Here is a 14,133-nt window from a genome sequence, read left to right on the forward strand (position 1 = left end):
ATTTCTTTAGGGCACCAATAGACTTTGATGACCACACACAATCCGGTATGGGCATTGGGCAAGTCCACCAACATATTCCAAAAATGTTCCATTTGAATTACACAATATTGCATAAGTTTTAAATTCAATTACCCCTCAACTAGATTTCGATGACAGATATAATATCTTAAAATCTACTTCGGGGTAAAATTGAAGATAGTGCCTTGATAGGTCGATCATAATCAATTAATGTAGGCAATCGTAATATGCTAGATTGAATTCGAGGTAATTGCGTAAGCATGTTGCACCCATTGCAAATTTGGAAGCTCGTAGCATCTATCGTACGATACGAATGAAGGATCCTTGGTAATAAAACATAAGCCTGGATACAATATATTAGGAATATATTCAAGTCAAAATCTCATTATCTTTGATTCGAATATCTTCAATTAGTATAAAAAAAAGTTACTTTTGTATGGTCAGAACTAGGCAACGATTATTAATGCGATTGTCATAAATACACTCCGAAGGTTGATTCAAGATGATGGTGAATGCTGAAATGCTTATTGTTTGATTGTTGTACCATATATGAAAAATAGGGATAAAAGAGAAACAAAGCTATTACTCAACTTAAAATCAAAGGAGGTTAATAAAACAAAGATGATTATGTTTGTAAGTTACTTTATTTTCAAGAATGTTGTCGTTATTTACCCTTTAAAGAAATTATTCTCCGAGGGGGTTGTTTAACCACGGATATCTTATCGGGCATCTGTTGCAGATTGTCATGTAGTAAGGCGTCTGAAAAAACAAGAAAAAATAAATTAAAACGTAAACAAAAATCCATATAAAATAGAAATAGCACAAAAATCATCATATATAAAATAAATATCTGATATCATTCCGGACATTGCATTTTGTCTTTTATTTTGGGAGTCGAAGAGCCATTGGGTTAATGCCCATAGACTATTAGAAAATAAACATATCCCAACATTCATGAAATTGTAATTTAATTTTTCCAACTTACAGGGTTGTGGTCACTTTGGATCGGACCGCAGGTCGTAGGTCTGCAGGCAGCTGGAGCTAATCTATTGCACTCTTTCTTCAGGTATTCGTTAACCGGGATAGGGTTTTGTACCCAATCAATAACATCGTTGGCATTAACCTGATAACGTAAAATTGATTATTTGTGTATCTTAAATTGTAAATGTTACATGTAGGACATAAGTAGATTTAGAGGTTGCCATCGAATTTTTGATGTTATTACTATTTTATAAAAGTATAAATGAAGTGGAACCTCCTTTGCTTCATGTAATAAAATTGCAGGAGATGATTCTCGTACAACGCTTCTCCAACATTTGTGGAAGCTTTTATCCCACATATGAAGTCATTAACTACGTTTTTCTCTACCGCCAAGCAAGATGGAATTTATTAACAAAAGTACATGAAAAGCCGATGGTAAAAATTCACGTGTTTTAGTTAAACAAAACCATCTCATTAATTTTAAATGCTTTCGTTTATATTATGATGGATACGAAATTAATATACTGATATGAATGGTATTTAAGCTAATAAACGGATCATTTGTTTTTTGAAAGACAGGTAGTGAGCTACTAGAATATGCAAGAAGTAGTCACTAAGTTTCATGTCAGGCACATATTGAATTGTTTAATCTATCTGATACAACGCTTACCATGAATACGTCGTTAAGATTGTTGATCATATCCAAGAAACGGATGAAGGCTCTTCGTAAACCAGGGTTCACGTTTAAATACCATTCGTGAATGTAGAAACCGAATGGAGCGCGGTTATTGAGGTAGTGCCTTTCAAAGTTTTCAAGGATAAATTTGAACCATCCGTCTTCGTTGTTTGCACCTGGACTGAAATACAAAATATCGTTACAAACAAGAGTCTGAATACCAAAATATTATTAAGTATGCCTCGCATACTTTACTTTATGACAGGGCTTGGTGCAAGCACACCTGGGACGGTACCACCTGCTCAACAGATATTTTACGGCGACAGTACTCAGTATTGTTGTATTTTAATTGGCAGGGCGCGTAAGCCAGCGTAATAACAAAGGACTTAACATCTTTGTTCCCAAGGTTGATGGAGCATTGGCGATGTAAGGAATGGTTAATAATTCTAACACTGCGATTTTGTTTAGGCGATGGTGTGCACGTATGCATGTATTTATTTTAAATGCAATAAACGCACATCACACACACGAATACAAAAACGATTATTAATACGCTATTTTTCTATGAGCCTACCTAGTATTTATGCTTTAGTAGTGTTGCAAGCATATTTTAAAGTTTGTTAAAATGATTTAATAATAAATACTTACTTGTAGAAGCATGTGTCTACCATTGAGCAAGGGAATCCTTCCAAATCACTCCAAGCAACCATGGGCAATATCCAAGGACCAGGGATGGATGCGGTAGGGCATGGAGGGACGATGCAGTCTTGAGTAGATTCATAGTGAAGAGTGTAGGGCCACAGACCGGGGTCAGTGAATCTAATAGTGGGCCAACTTAAATCGTAGCGGAGACCAGCACTATTCATCATTTGGTAAGTTGTATTTCCAGACATTTGAAGGAAAGGACTGCGGATGCCTGAAAATGAGATTATTGGGTAAGTTTTAAATCTTTACATATGTAATTTAATCTTAGACACAAAAAAATAAATAAGAATGAGTTAAATGAATGGCCGATATAAGGCTTAGTTAACATCTCATTTAAATATATTAATTTGTTATTGAAATGTATCAGCAATATCGCTGGTACACATACATTTTATCATTTATACGACTTGTGTTCTAATTACTGTATTAGCGAATGCACAATTATCATTAAAATTTATCATTTCTATAGTAGATAATTAAAAAAAGAAGTGAAGTATTTACCTTGAATGGAACTGATTGGAAGATTTGCAAAGTGAGCCATTTGCCTTTTCTGATCACCGAATTCGCTCATCAGAGTTTCGTAAGAAGCTTCTCTCCAGTATTCTGTGTCAGTCTTGTGACTGATTGAATGTAGACCGATTTCAAAACCACGGTTGTATAGTTCATTGACCAAACTGTAGTCCGTGTACTCATGGTTGACGAAGAATGTTACTCCAACGTTGCAACTGTTCTTGTTGACTCGGTCGTAGAGGAGGGAGCGGTAAGTTTGAATATTGTTTACGTTAACACCATCGTCAAAAGTGACGAGGACGAACTGAAATGTGGGGTAAGCTATGATTATTACACAGTTTTACTTTATGGAACGCAAATGCGTGGAATCAAAGCAACATTATAACAGCTTATTAATATTATCCTTAACAAATCTCTTTTTTTGAATTAATTTGGTTTGGTACTTATTCCACCATTCAGGTACTTATTCTTACTATGTGGGTTTCCCCGAAATATTATATGGAACAGCCAAACAAAAACGACCTGACATTGTTGTATTGTTGCTTTTAGTCGATTAGTATAAAAAATCTGGTATAGCTCATTCAGATGTACATACCTCCAATATTATATCTGTGCATTTTTGGCACAAATAAATGCCACAAAAAAGCAACACTGATATTTGAAATATGTTCCTATAGTTGGACATGAATGTGACCTTTATTATGACCAAAACTATAAATGTATATTATTATCAACTAACCTGAGGGGTATCTCTGGGCTCTAAATCTCCAGGGATATCGGCTGATGAACATCTGCAGTCTGGTAGTTTGCATGCTTCTCGATCACATGGCTCTGCCAACGTTAATTCTTCACCTTTGGTGTAGGCGAAGGCAATGAGCACCAATGAGAACAAAACAGATGCAGTCCTCATGTTAGCTGCCTAATTTTCCATCTATCAAATATCATAATTGATCAATATTTTCGTCTATTTATACTCCATATCTATTATTTATCTTATCTCAATCTACTAATATGCTGAGATTTAATCGAAATGCACATGTTTTATTTTGAAACTTTATCAGTTTAAAATTAGATATATTCTTTACTTGGAAACGAGAAAAGACTAGTGTTATTCCATGTGTGTGGCAAAATCCAAATTTACGATTGTTGTAAAGTTTCATTTAAGAAAAACTTTTGTGTCTGTAAAATCTGTATTTTTTTAATTCTTACTGTAAGAATTTAAAAAAATACAGATAAACATTAGAAACGTTAAACAATAAGGTCCACCGAATCCTGTTCTTTTTAGCTTAGGTATCCATTCCTGCATTTCAAATTTAAGATCGTAATTAAACGACTTTTGAACTATATGAGTTGAAGTGATTGAAGATTTGATTAAAAAATAAAAACCAATTGATATTATTATTAGTTGGTCTTAAATTTGATTTTTTAGAATATGAAATTTTTTTGACAGATAATTTATCTACAAGATAGTTTTTTTTCCAACGAAAATATTGATTTTGAATTGAACCTCGCGTATAAAATCATCGTAACGATATACTTTCCTTCCTTATACCACTATTTGATAAAGGGAGAGAGCAGATTATTGATGATGAAATCATATTATTTGTCACACAGTATCGTCAGATTAGGTATATCATATAGCGTATACTAAAACCTTTTGGTACCTTCTACCTTTGGTGTTTCTTTTTCCAAAGAAATAAGGAACATTGACTTTTATTTTTTGATTAAATTTCTATCGTATTTTGAATATCATTTCAAGATCTTTTTCATTTATTTCCGTTTAAGGTCATAATATATATGGGATACATATTGTTGAGCAACAATTAAAATATTTATTATTTTAAATATATCAAGTATATTTATGATAAAAATTGCATATTATCAAATTATGTAAGTTTCATATAACTTCGATAAGTGGATTTTCCGAATTTTTTTGTGAAATGCTAACTACAAATAGGTAACTTTTTTTGGTGGGTATACCAATAATTTTTAAATATTGTTATGTATTGGAAATGTTTCATAGTTTGTATAGCAAGTAAACATCTTCTTTAAAGCTGAACTCCCATAATAGCTCCACTGATAGTTATCGCTATACGTATAATCAAGTAAAGTAAACACAATTATAAAAAATATATATCATATAAAAATATGCAAGTAGTCCTTTGTGGAAAAAATACGGAATCTAAATTTTTAAGCTTAAATTTCAACTTGCCTGCACGGAAAAATGATTTTTTTTTCTATAGGTTTGTTCCTACATCTAAGATCCTTATCGTACTGTTTTAACGTATCGTAGTCACTGTTTACCAGTGAAAGTACCGTCAAAATCGGTCCAGTCGATCCAGAGATTAGCCAGAACAAATAGACACACAGACAAAATTATAAAGAATGATAATTTGGTATATGTACCACGTATACATACATCTTATAAAAAGCGATTTCTTTAATATTTCAAATAAACACCATAATTACGTCATATATATAGATTGAGATGCGATGCGTCAATTCAATGACAAAATTGTTTACTGTTCTTGTGATTGGATAAGACTACAACTATCATCTTATTTTAAATGATTATTTTGATGTTATATAAAATAAACGATATATTCTTAAAATATTTAAGCTGATTTTATTCCGAACGTCAAAGTAGATCAATAAAAGCACATATACACTCTTATATTCCAATTAAACAGCAGTGACGTCACCGGAATGATTTGGGCACGACCGCAGCTTGTAGGCCTGTTCCTTATAGGGTGTAGACATCCATTAAGAATGGATTTTACTAAACTCCACATCTAATAGGTAAAATATCAAAATTGCATATTTATGTCTTGTATATTTTGCAAACATTTACAATTTTACTATTATATTTAACAAAGAATATTATTTATACGGACCTGAAATAGTAAAGAACCCAAAATTGATCCTTTTGGAACTCCTATTCTTAGTAAAGATTCAGATGTATATTTCTTTACTAGAATATTAGATAGCCTTTGACATTAACTGGGATATAAGATTATAAGATTTAATCATAAGATAAGAATTCATCATTTGTATATGTCATCAATATTATGAGTGTTTACTATCTACTAAGTTATGTTATTAAATAATAGGACACACTTTTACTATTAAGATTATGTTAGATATGCTATTAAAATAAAAACAGATAGTTATCTCACTTTAAATTGATTTATAAAATTCGTCGAATCTATTTATAACAATAATATTATCTTAAAATTTACCTAGTTATTTATATTAAAAGAATGTAACTTATTCTAGTATTATATATATAATTTTACCTTCTACTAAACAGCAATGTTTAGTGAGCCTTTTCTTTACAAGGGTGAGTGAGCTATTGAAAATATCTTAGTTTACAAGATCGGTGGCGCATTGACAATGTAAAGAATGGTTAATATTTGTTTCAGTATCCAAGCCTGATAACCTGATTGAAATTGGAAAAAACTCTTCAGAAATATTAAGAAAAAACTGACAAAAATGATTTTGGTGTAAACTCTAAAAGTACCTTTAGTAAACAACATATTAATGTAATTTTACAAAAAAGAGGTTTTATTAGTAAGTCGTAAGAATATTTTCGTTTACTTCACATAAATTGATATATAATAATTGAGATGCTTAAGAATGATATGGAGTTTTAATTATTTGTACAAACATCGCTTCAATAACAAGGAAAGGCAAAAACTTTAAGCAGCGAGTTTGTTGACTGTTTTTTAGTCGAATGCGTGCCATAGCGGATCTGTGTCGGCGTTTTTTTTTATCGATTATAACAATTATCGTCCATTGCTGTAATGCTGTTAAATTTTACAGGACCTGTTAATATCGTTTAATGTGTAATCAGAGGGCCATTCTACTAATTAATTGTCACAATCATATCATCATTATATGTAGTTTCATTGAAGAAGATGAGCTGTTTGGTAGAATTTATCATCAGTTCCCATTCAGTGCTGATCCTTCAGGTGCGATTGATTTGGTATACGATTATACGTGGTGAAGAATAGTCAGAGGTTTTTCGTAATATAGTCAGAAACAAATTATGCGTCACAAATTGGTAGAATTTGGTCTTTAAAAGTCATAACGAACTTAGTCATACGAATACATTTTTTGGTCACCCCATATTGATTTTTCTTTGAGAGATAACGAAAAAATCAATACAATTAAAATCGGAGACGGATTAATTTTCAAATAATTAGTTTTTTATCAAGATATGCTTACCTTATCACTTTTCTACGGAAATTAAATATATAAATCAACAACATGATTCCCTATTATTGGGAATCATGTTATGCAGATTATATCTTTAAAATATAAGGCCACAAATCGAGATAAGAAGTCAATGGGTTTTTCTGTAAAAAAAAACAGTTCTAGTCTGAAGTTTGGAAGTAAGAAGTGTGTGTGGAGTATACACACATCAAGCCTTGGACATTTTGAAGATAATTGCTTATTGTGACAGATTCGCCGTCCCTTTGGACGATGAGAGTGACACAGAGAATCAGGTTTGAAACCTAATATGTCCCATAATACGTCTTGCGTTATTGGCGCTTGTGATTGGATATTGCCAGTTAGGACATCATCATCTTAGTCGAAAATTTATGGTTCAAATCGGACTTCTACTGTCCTCTAGTGTTGTCAAATAATTATTCCAATTCACTTGCAACCATCAGGTCAGTCAACAACCTCTCAAAGTTTCAATGGAATGAATCATGAACGATATAGATGTGGATGAAGTCGTTCCTTTTTCAAACGAGATAACTCAAATCAGCTCTATATCATTGCTTAATGCATTTATCACTAGTTGCTGTGATTTTATACCATTAAATAACGCTTCATATAAATTAAAGATTATCAAGTTAGATATCTATACATAGTGTAAAACAGAGACTGATTAGTATATATAGTTATATACAGACTATTAGTATTTTCTCTTCCTGATTCTAAACCAATTAATGAATTTTGATACGGTTTTTACAAAACGAGCAAAGAAGAAAGTTTTCTTATAAAATGTTAAAACATTTTTGAAATAATTGAACTATGATGTTGATTTATCCTAAAAACTGTTTTTGGGCACTTTCTAGATCAAATCAAGTCAAATAAATTTTATTTAAGTAAACTTCAAAATGAAGCGTTTTTGAAACGTCAATATTTAAATATTACCACCGTTTCGGAAAGCAGTCTTCTTGGAAATGAAACAATAGCCTCTCAATAGACATACAAAATTACATTGTAAAATCAAATGTTTAATAAAAAAAGTATTAAAAGAAGAAAAGTCATGTAGAGCTTATTTCGTCGATTTATCTTTGGTCTGATGTGTTTCTTTTAAAACTTCTGGCTTCTGTACTGAACGACTTTTGATTTGTGATGAGTGATCTTTATACCTCCAGGTGCAGTTTATGTTCCCTGCCCTCCAGATCCTCATGACTAAGCAAGTGATTTACCTGTTTGGAGAAGCAAAAGTAAAATTACTCATCATAATTCGTAGAGTAGTGACGACAGGTTATAATATATGTTTAAGGAAAGAAAAACACTCTTAATCTCACTTGTTGAGTATCAAATTAATCTCTATCACCAGTTCAGAAAAGAAAATATCCTGATCTGAGACGAACCGGCGAAAGCTACTCAGTGTGTCTTGTGTGTCAATGATTATTCACAAATATTTAATATCAAAAGAAATAGCCAGGATTCGCTCGTTTCATTTCCAAGGTTTTCCACAAACACACACACACACACACACACACATACTTTTTAACCAAGAACTTACTATTTTTTATATATGATTTAAATTATATATAATATAACTATTGTTATAACGGCAACAGAAATACATTAACTGTGAAAATTTCAAGTGTCTAACTATCACGATTCGTGAGATACAGCCCGGTGACATTTGGACAGGCGGATGGACGGACAGGGAGTCTTACTAATAGACTGCGTTTTACCCTTTGGTTACGGAACCCTAAAAATAAACTACATGTTGAAGATAAAATGTAATCAATTTTTCTAACTGTAGATGCATGCCTCCATTATACGAATAGTTGAAAAATACAAAAAAGTAAATAAACGATATGTACTTTTTTGTATTTTTCAACTTGATTAAATTTGAAAAATAAAGGTCTTAATCTCGTATTATAGTAGGTTTTGATAACATGATAACACTTCATTGGTAAAGGATACAATCCATAAAATAAATGAATAAAGTAAAGAATATTTCTTGGTGGTAGGGCTTTGTGCAAGTCCGTCTGGGTAGGTACCACTCATCAGTTATTCTACCGCCAAACAACAGTACTCAGTATTGTTGTGTTCCGGTTCGAAGGGTGAGTGAGCCAGTGTAACTACAGGCACAACGGACATAATATCTTAGTTCCCAAGGTTAGTGGCGCATTGACGATTTAAGGAGTAGTTAACATTTCTTACAGCGTCATTGTCTATGGGTGATGGTGACCATCAGGTGGCCCATATGCTCGTCCGCCAACCTATACCATAAAAAAATATATTATGAAACCGAAAACTATCCAGAAGAACATCCCGGTGATATAGAAAATGTAGACTTAATGCTAGAGACATATTTATAGTTAATTATCAAATAAAAGAGGATCAATATCAGGAACGATCATTTATCTAGTTCAAAATAAACTAAAGCACGTGTTATGTAATTTAGATATAATAGCTTTAGTTTCACTGATTAACTGCTTTTAACTTAAAAATCAATATTGTTTAATAACAAATTTCATCAAAATCGGTTTAGTACTTTGGCCATAAAAGAGTAGACAGGCATACCGAGTTACTTTCACATTTATAATATTAATATACATATATAATACATAAAGTACGTCCTGAGCTCCTATTTTAATATGTAGACTTTGCTGTTCCCCTCTATATCAGCCAATACTTGTAAACAGTAATACATCAAAGAGGTTCTATAATTAAACAATAGTATTTGATTTTATCTTTAACATAAGTTAGTACTTAAAAGTATATTCAAATTATCATAAATCACAATTGTAATCACTTCGGCTTTCATTGAAAGAATATCGATATGTTTCGTGATTAGAGTACTATGGTCAAGTAGCGACCCGCACTGGCTTCGCACGGGTGCAATGCTGATAATAAATATACCAGAATGTCTTTAGATGATAGAAAAGCGTGGAGTTAATACCTGTTGATTCCAAGCAGGATATATTAATTTAAATAATTGTATTTAAGTAACTTGACTTTGTATTTTTTAAATGTTGAAAAAGAGTATTTACTGATCTTGTCGGTTCTTCTCGGTAGAATCTACTTTCCGAAACAGTGGTAGCTTCACTTAATTGTAAAGTGACGATTCAAAAGTGCTTGTAAAAGCCTACTTGAATAAAGTTTATTTTAATTTTATTGATTTTTTATATAAGGTTCATAACTACATATTTGTCATTAGACAATAAAAATCGCTATATCCTGCATTTTGAGTTTGTAATATCTTTTCAAATATACATGAAAATTAATTGCTGTTAAAGGCTATATTGATTTATATTAAATGTATAATGTATTTAAGATACTTAATTGGCTAAGGATTAATGCTGAATAGCTCATAAATAATCGATTATTTCTCATATAAAGTAAAGGATAATAAATGGTTATTGTGGGGCTATCCCTAAGAGATAGACATAATGTACCATCGCGGACTTTGTAAGGCGTACAATAGTGTCTATACTAAATATATTATTTTGCAATGTAAGCGTAAAAAATGTGTTTATTTATGACATCACATAAGAAACCTCTAAAATTATTCGTGTTTATCTACTAATACCTGTTGACTTCCACGCAGGATATATTAATTTAAATAAATGTATATATTTAACTAACTTGACTTTGTATTTTTTAAATGTTGAAAAAGAGTAACTACTGAGTTTCTTGTCGGTTCTTCTCGGTAGAATCTACTTTCCGAACCGGTGGTAGCTTCACTTAATTGTTAATTGACGATTCAAAAGTGCTTGTGAAAGCCCACTTGAATAATTTTATTTTGATTTTGATTTTTCATTTTGATATTGTACATGTCTTACATATATAAGCCTTACTCTTGAAGCACTCTATCTATTACAAAAAAACCGCATCAAAATCTGTTGTTAATTTTACAGATTTAAACATAAACAGGGACGAACACTTGTAAGCCACTAAAATAATGCCGATTACCGCGGTTTGTCCTTATATATGTGACGTCGTAAGTAAACAAATTCAGTGGAATATTTAGTATCAATATTGCAACTGAAGCCGGTACTAGGAATTAATTAGAGCCAAAGAATAGCCAAATAATATCTATAGATTAAATAAAAGTATTATATACAACATAATTCTTTTATATGCAGTTTCTATACTTTTCATACATATTTGGGTTAATGTAAAACTTCTCGTACGAAGCGGTGATATTATTAAACTTTACATATTGAATGGCATGTACGATGGAGGCAATTTTATTAATCCGTTATGTTACGGGATTTTTTTTTATTTACGACATTATATTAAAAACTTCTTAATTGATCAGTGTTTCTTTACTATATTGTCCATGTATTATATACAAAAAAGTTACTCTCGAATCACTCTATCTATTAAAAAATTGTATCAAAATCAGTTGCGTGATTTAACAGATCTAAGTATACACAGGGACAGATAGACAGCGGAAAGCGACTTTTTTTTAATATCTTGGAGTGATAAATTTCTCATTGCGACGTGATTTCGTCGCAACGCTCACTGGGAACTGGATACGTCTTGGAACGGGAGGTATTTCCGATATGGTCTGTGTGGTTATTCCCGTAGTTTCTTATATATATATTTTAATTATTGGGCAACATCACATACATTACTCTGATCCCAATGTAAGAAGCTAAAGCACTTGTGTTATGAAAAATCGGAAATAACGACGGTACCACAAACACCCAGACCCAAGACAAGATTTTTTTTTATGGCATAGGTGGCAAACGAGCAGGAGGTTCACCTGATGGAAAGTGCCGCCACGAAAACCACCGCCCATGGACATTTGAAACACCAGGGGGCTTGCAGGTGCGTTGCCGGCCTTTAAGAAAACTAATGAATTTCTACATCGACTCGGCCGGGAATCGTACCCGATACCTCGGAGTGTCGTAGCTATGAAAACCGGTGTACTCACTACTCGACCACGAATGTCGTCAAAGACCGACGAAAGACGTAGATTCAGTTACACACTCTAACATGTTACACAGACAAGGTATGACTTAGGTACCTACTAAATTAAGTTCCTGTAGTGATCTTCCGTAGAAGTTATTACGAACACATCTCATACACACGCTTCATTCATTCACACTTCATTCACACACGAAGATTGAAATAGGTACTACATAAACAGAATCATCCTCTGTTGATCTTGATAGATTATATTTTATGTTATTACGTTTACATTTTATTATGTTTTTACATTTTTTAATTAACTGCTATACGTGTTACCGGTTAATAACCCATAAAGGATAATACGTTTCATTCTTTTTAAAGTGCCAAACCATATGTAAATAGAGTAGGTACTTAGCTAATAGTCATATTTAACAATAGTCATACTTATTTTGTATACTCATATACTACATATACTCATACATAAGTTTATTTCGTAATATTTCTTTTGCACCAATAAATTATTATTATATTTTCCTGTCCGATTTGGAAAATAGTCAACTGAACAAAATATATGACAATGTACAAGTGGGCGTATAATGTTTAATACAAGCGCACTTTGAATTCGTTCTGGATACAACAGAACAGGATGGATCCTACATGATTGGAAAGAGTACAGACAAAAAGGCTTACGATTTGCGTATAGGAGACTAAGCGCTGTTAATTTCCAGGCTCGAGGATGCTTCTGAGAATTTAATAACAATAATACACAATAACTTTTTATCAATTCCTCCCGGAGGAGCTGAATGCGAGTAGCCGGAGAAAGACCAGAGTGGCGTGCACTTCTGATGATTATGATGAATTCCAGCCGGAGTTCCAGCCCAGGGAACTTGGGATCTACTTATACTAGTCTGAAGAACATTTTCGTAGGATTTCATGACCACGTCCGATTTCTGCGACCTTAGGATTGTTTGGCTTACAAACATGTTTATAAACTTACTAATTGAAGAAACTGTATTAATGTTGATAGAGACTCAAAAGTATAATGTTACATTTTACATTTTATGAATAAATAAAAATTAACTGTGTCAAAACTTTAAGTGAGTAATAGTCTTGTTATGTATATATAAAGTATTTAGAAAATTTAAGACGAAATTGTTAATAATTTACTTAAGTATGAAAATTTTATAATACATCGATTATTTTATAAACAATCATTAATGATTTTAAATACTTTCGAAAACGTACATATAAAAACTTGTAAACAGCGCCATCTGTTGTCAGTTGGATAAACTACTTTGTAACGTTACCTTACCATGACATAATACAGATATTCTGAGATAATGTTGCGTACGATATATAGATGTCGCTACTTGAATTATACTGACATTTTATATTTTATGTTATAATATATATTATATCTATTACATTATATTGAAAATAAATAGCTTCAAAATAATAAAAGATCAATTGCTTATGTCGTTATGTTTGTTAAAAAAGGCATTTAAGAAGTCTTCGTTTGTTGATCTTATGAAATAACTCCAAATTAATCCAACAAATTGCCGCATTCTATAAAATCGATCAATACTCGATCTCGCAACAAAAATCAAATCATTTTTTTTTCGAATTGAATAGCACAACTTAATGAAAACATCAAAATGTACAAGTCAGTCTAATTCATAAATTTATGTTTGCCAAATGATAACATAACCTAACAAGCAGGCAAGTTTTCGTTTTTTACATAAAACCAAATGTTAGACTACATTTTTTTATTTCTATCTTAATTTTTTTATACTCTTTGAAGGAACTATAGCGATATATATTACTAGACATACACCCGATATCTATCTCATTGCAAATCACTGTACGACTTTCAGTCTCTACTTTCTCTCTTATTAACATGAACGTAAATATAGATTTTCATCACCAAAGTCAAACACGACATAAAAATGTTCATCTTTTCTATTTTTTTTTAAATCCTCTTTTGGTACTAAGTATTTGCACTTACGTTTCACAAAATTCCCATCCAAAATTTTATCCTGTCACCATCTAATTAGGATCTCCGTTGTATGCCAGTCAATCATTTTAAAATAATATTAAGTCAATACAGCAGTTGCCAT

The 14,133-nt window shown here is 31.8% G+C and overlaps 1 protein-coding gene across 1 annotated transcript; it reads right to left on the bottom strand.

Annotated features, from left to right (window-relative positions):
- Positions 1-643: 643 nt before the first annotated feature.
- LOC124539441 (chitin deacetylase 8-like) lies at positions 644-3,845 on the bottom strand. The gene is made up of 6 exons (XM_047116837.1): positions 3,630-3,845; positions 2,882-3,194; positions 2,324-2,591; positions 1,670-1,856; positions 1,004-1,141; positions 644-777 (listed from the first exon to the last, which is right to left on the bottom strand). Exons 1-6 carry the CDS (start codon positions 3,798-3,800, stop codon positions 703-705), a joined length of 1,152 nt encoding a protein of 383 aa, XP_046972793.1. The 5' UTR covers positions 3,801-3,845; the 3' UTR covers positions 644-702.
- Positions 3,846-14,133: the final 10,288 nt, after the last annotated feature.

Source organism: Vanessa cardui, chromosome 22, assembly GCF_905220365.1.
Source record: "Vanessa cardui chromosome 22, ilVanCard2.1, whole genome shotgun sequence".
Classification (NCBI taxonomy): domain Eukaryota; kingdom Metazoa; phylum Arthropoda; class Insecta; order Lepidoptera; family Nymphalidae; genus Vanessa; species Vanessa cardui.

What these genes read in the sequence shown, in the direction of transcription:
- LOC124539441 (XM_047116837.1), bottom strand. Translation starts at nt 3,800, where the DNA reads ATGAGGACTGCATCTGTTTTGTTCTCATTGGTGCTCATTGCCTTCGCC. An exon ending in TCCAATCAGTTCCATTCAAG is followed by an intron (nt 2,592 to 2,881) that starts GTAAATACTTCA and finishes TCTCATTTTCAG; the next exon opens with GCATCCGCAGTCCTTTCCTT. An exon ending in TCCAAAGTGACCACAACCCT is followed by an intron (nt 778 to 1,003) that starts GTAAGTTGGAAA and finishes TTGTTTTTTCAG; the next exon opens with ACGCCTTACTACATGACAAT.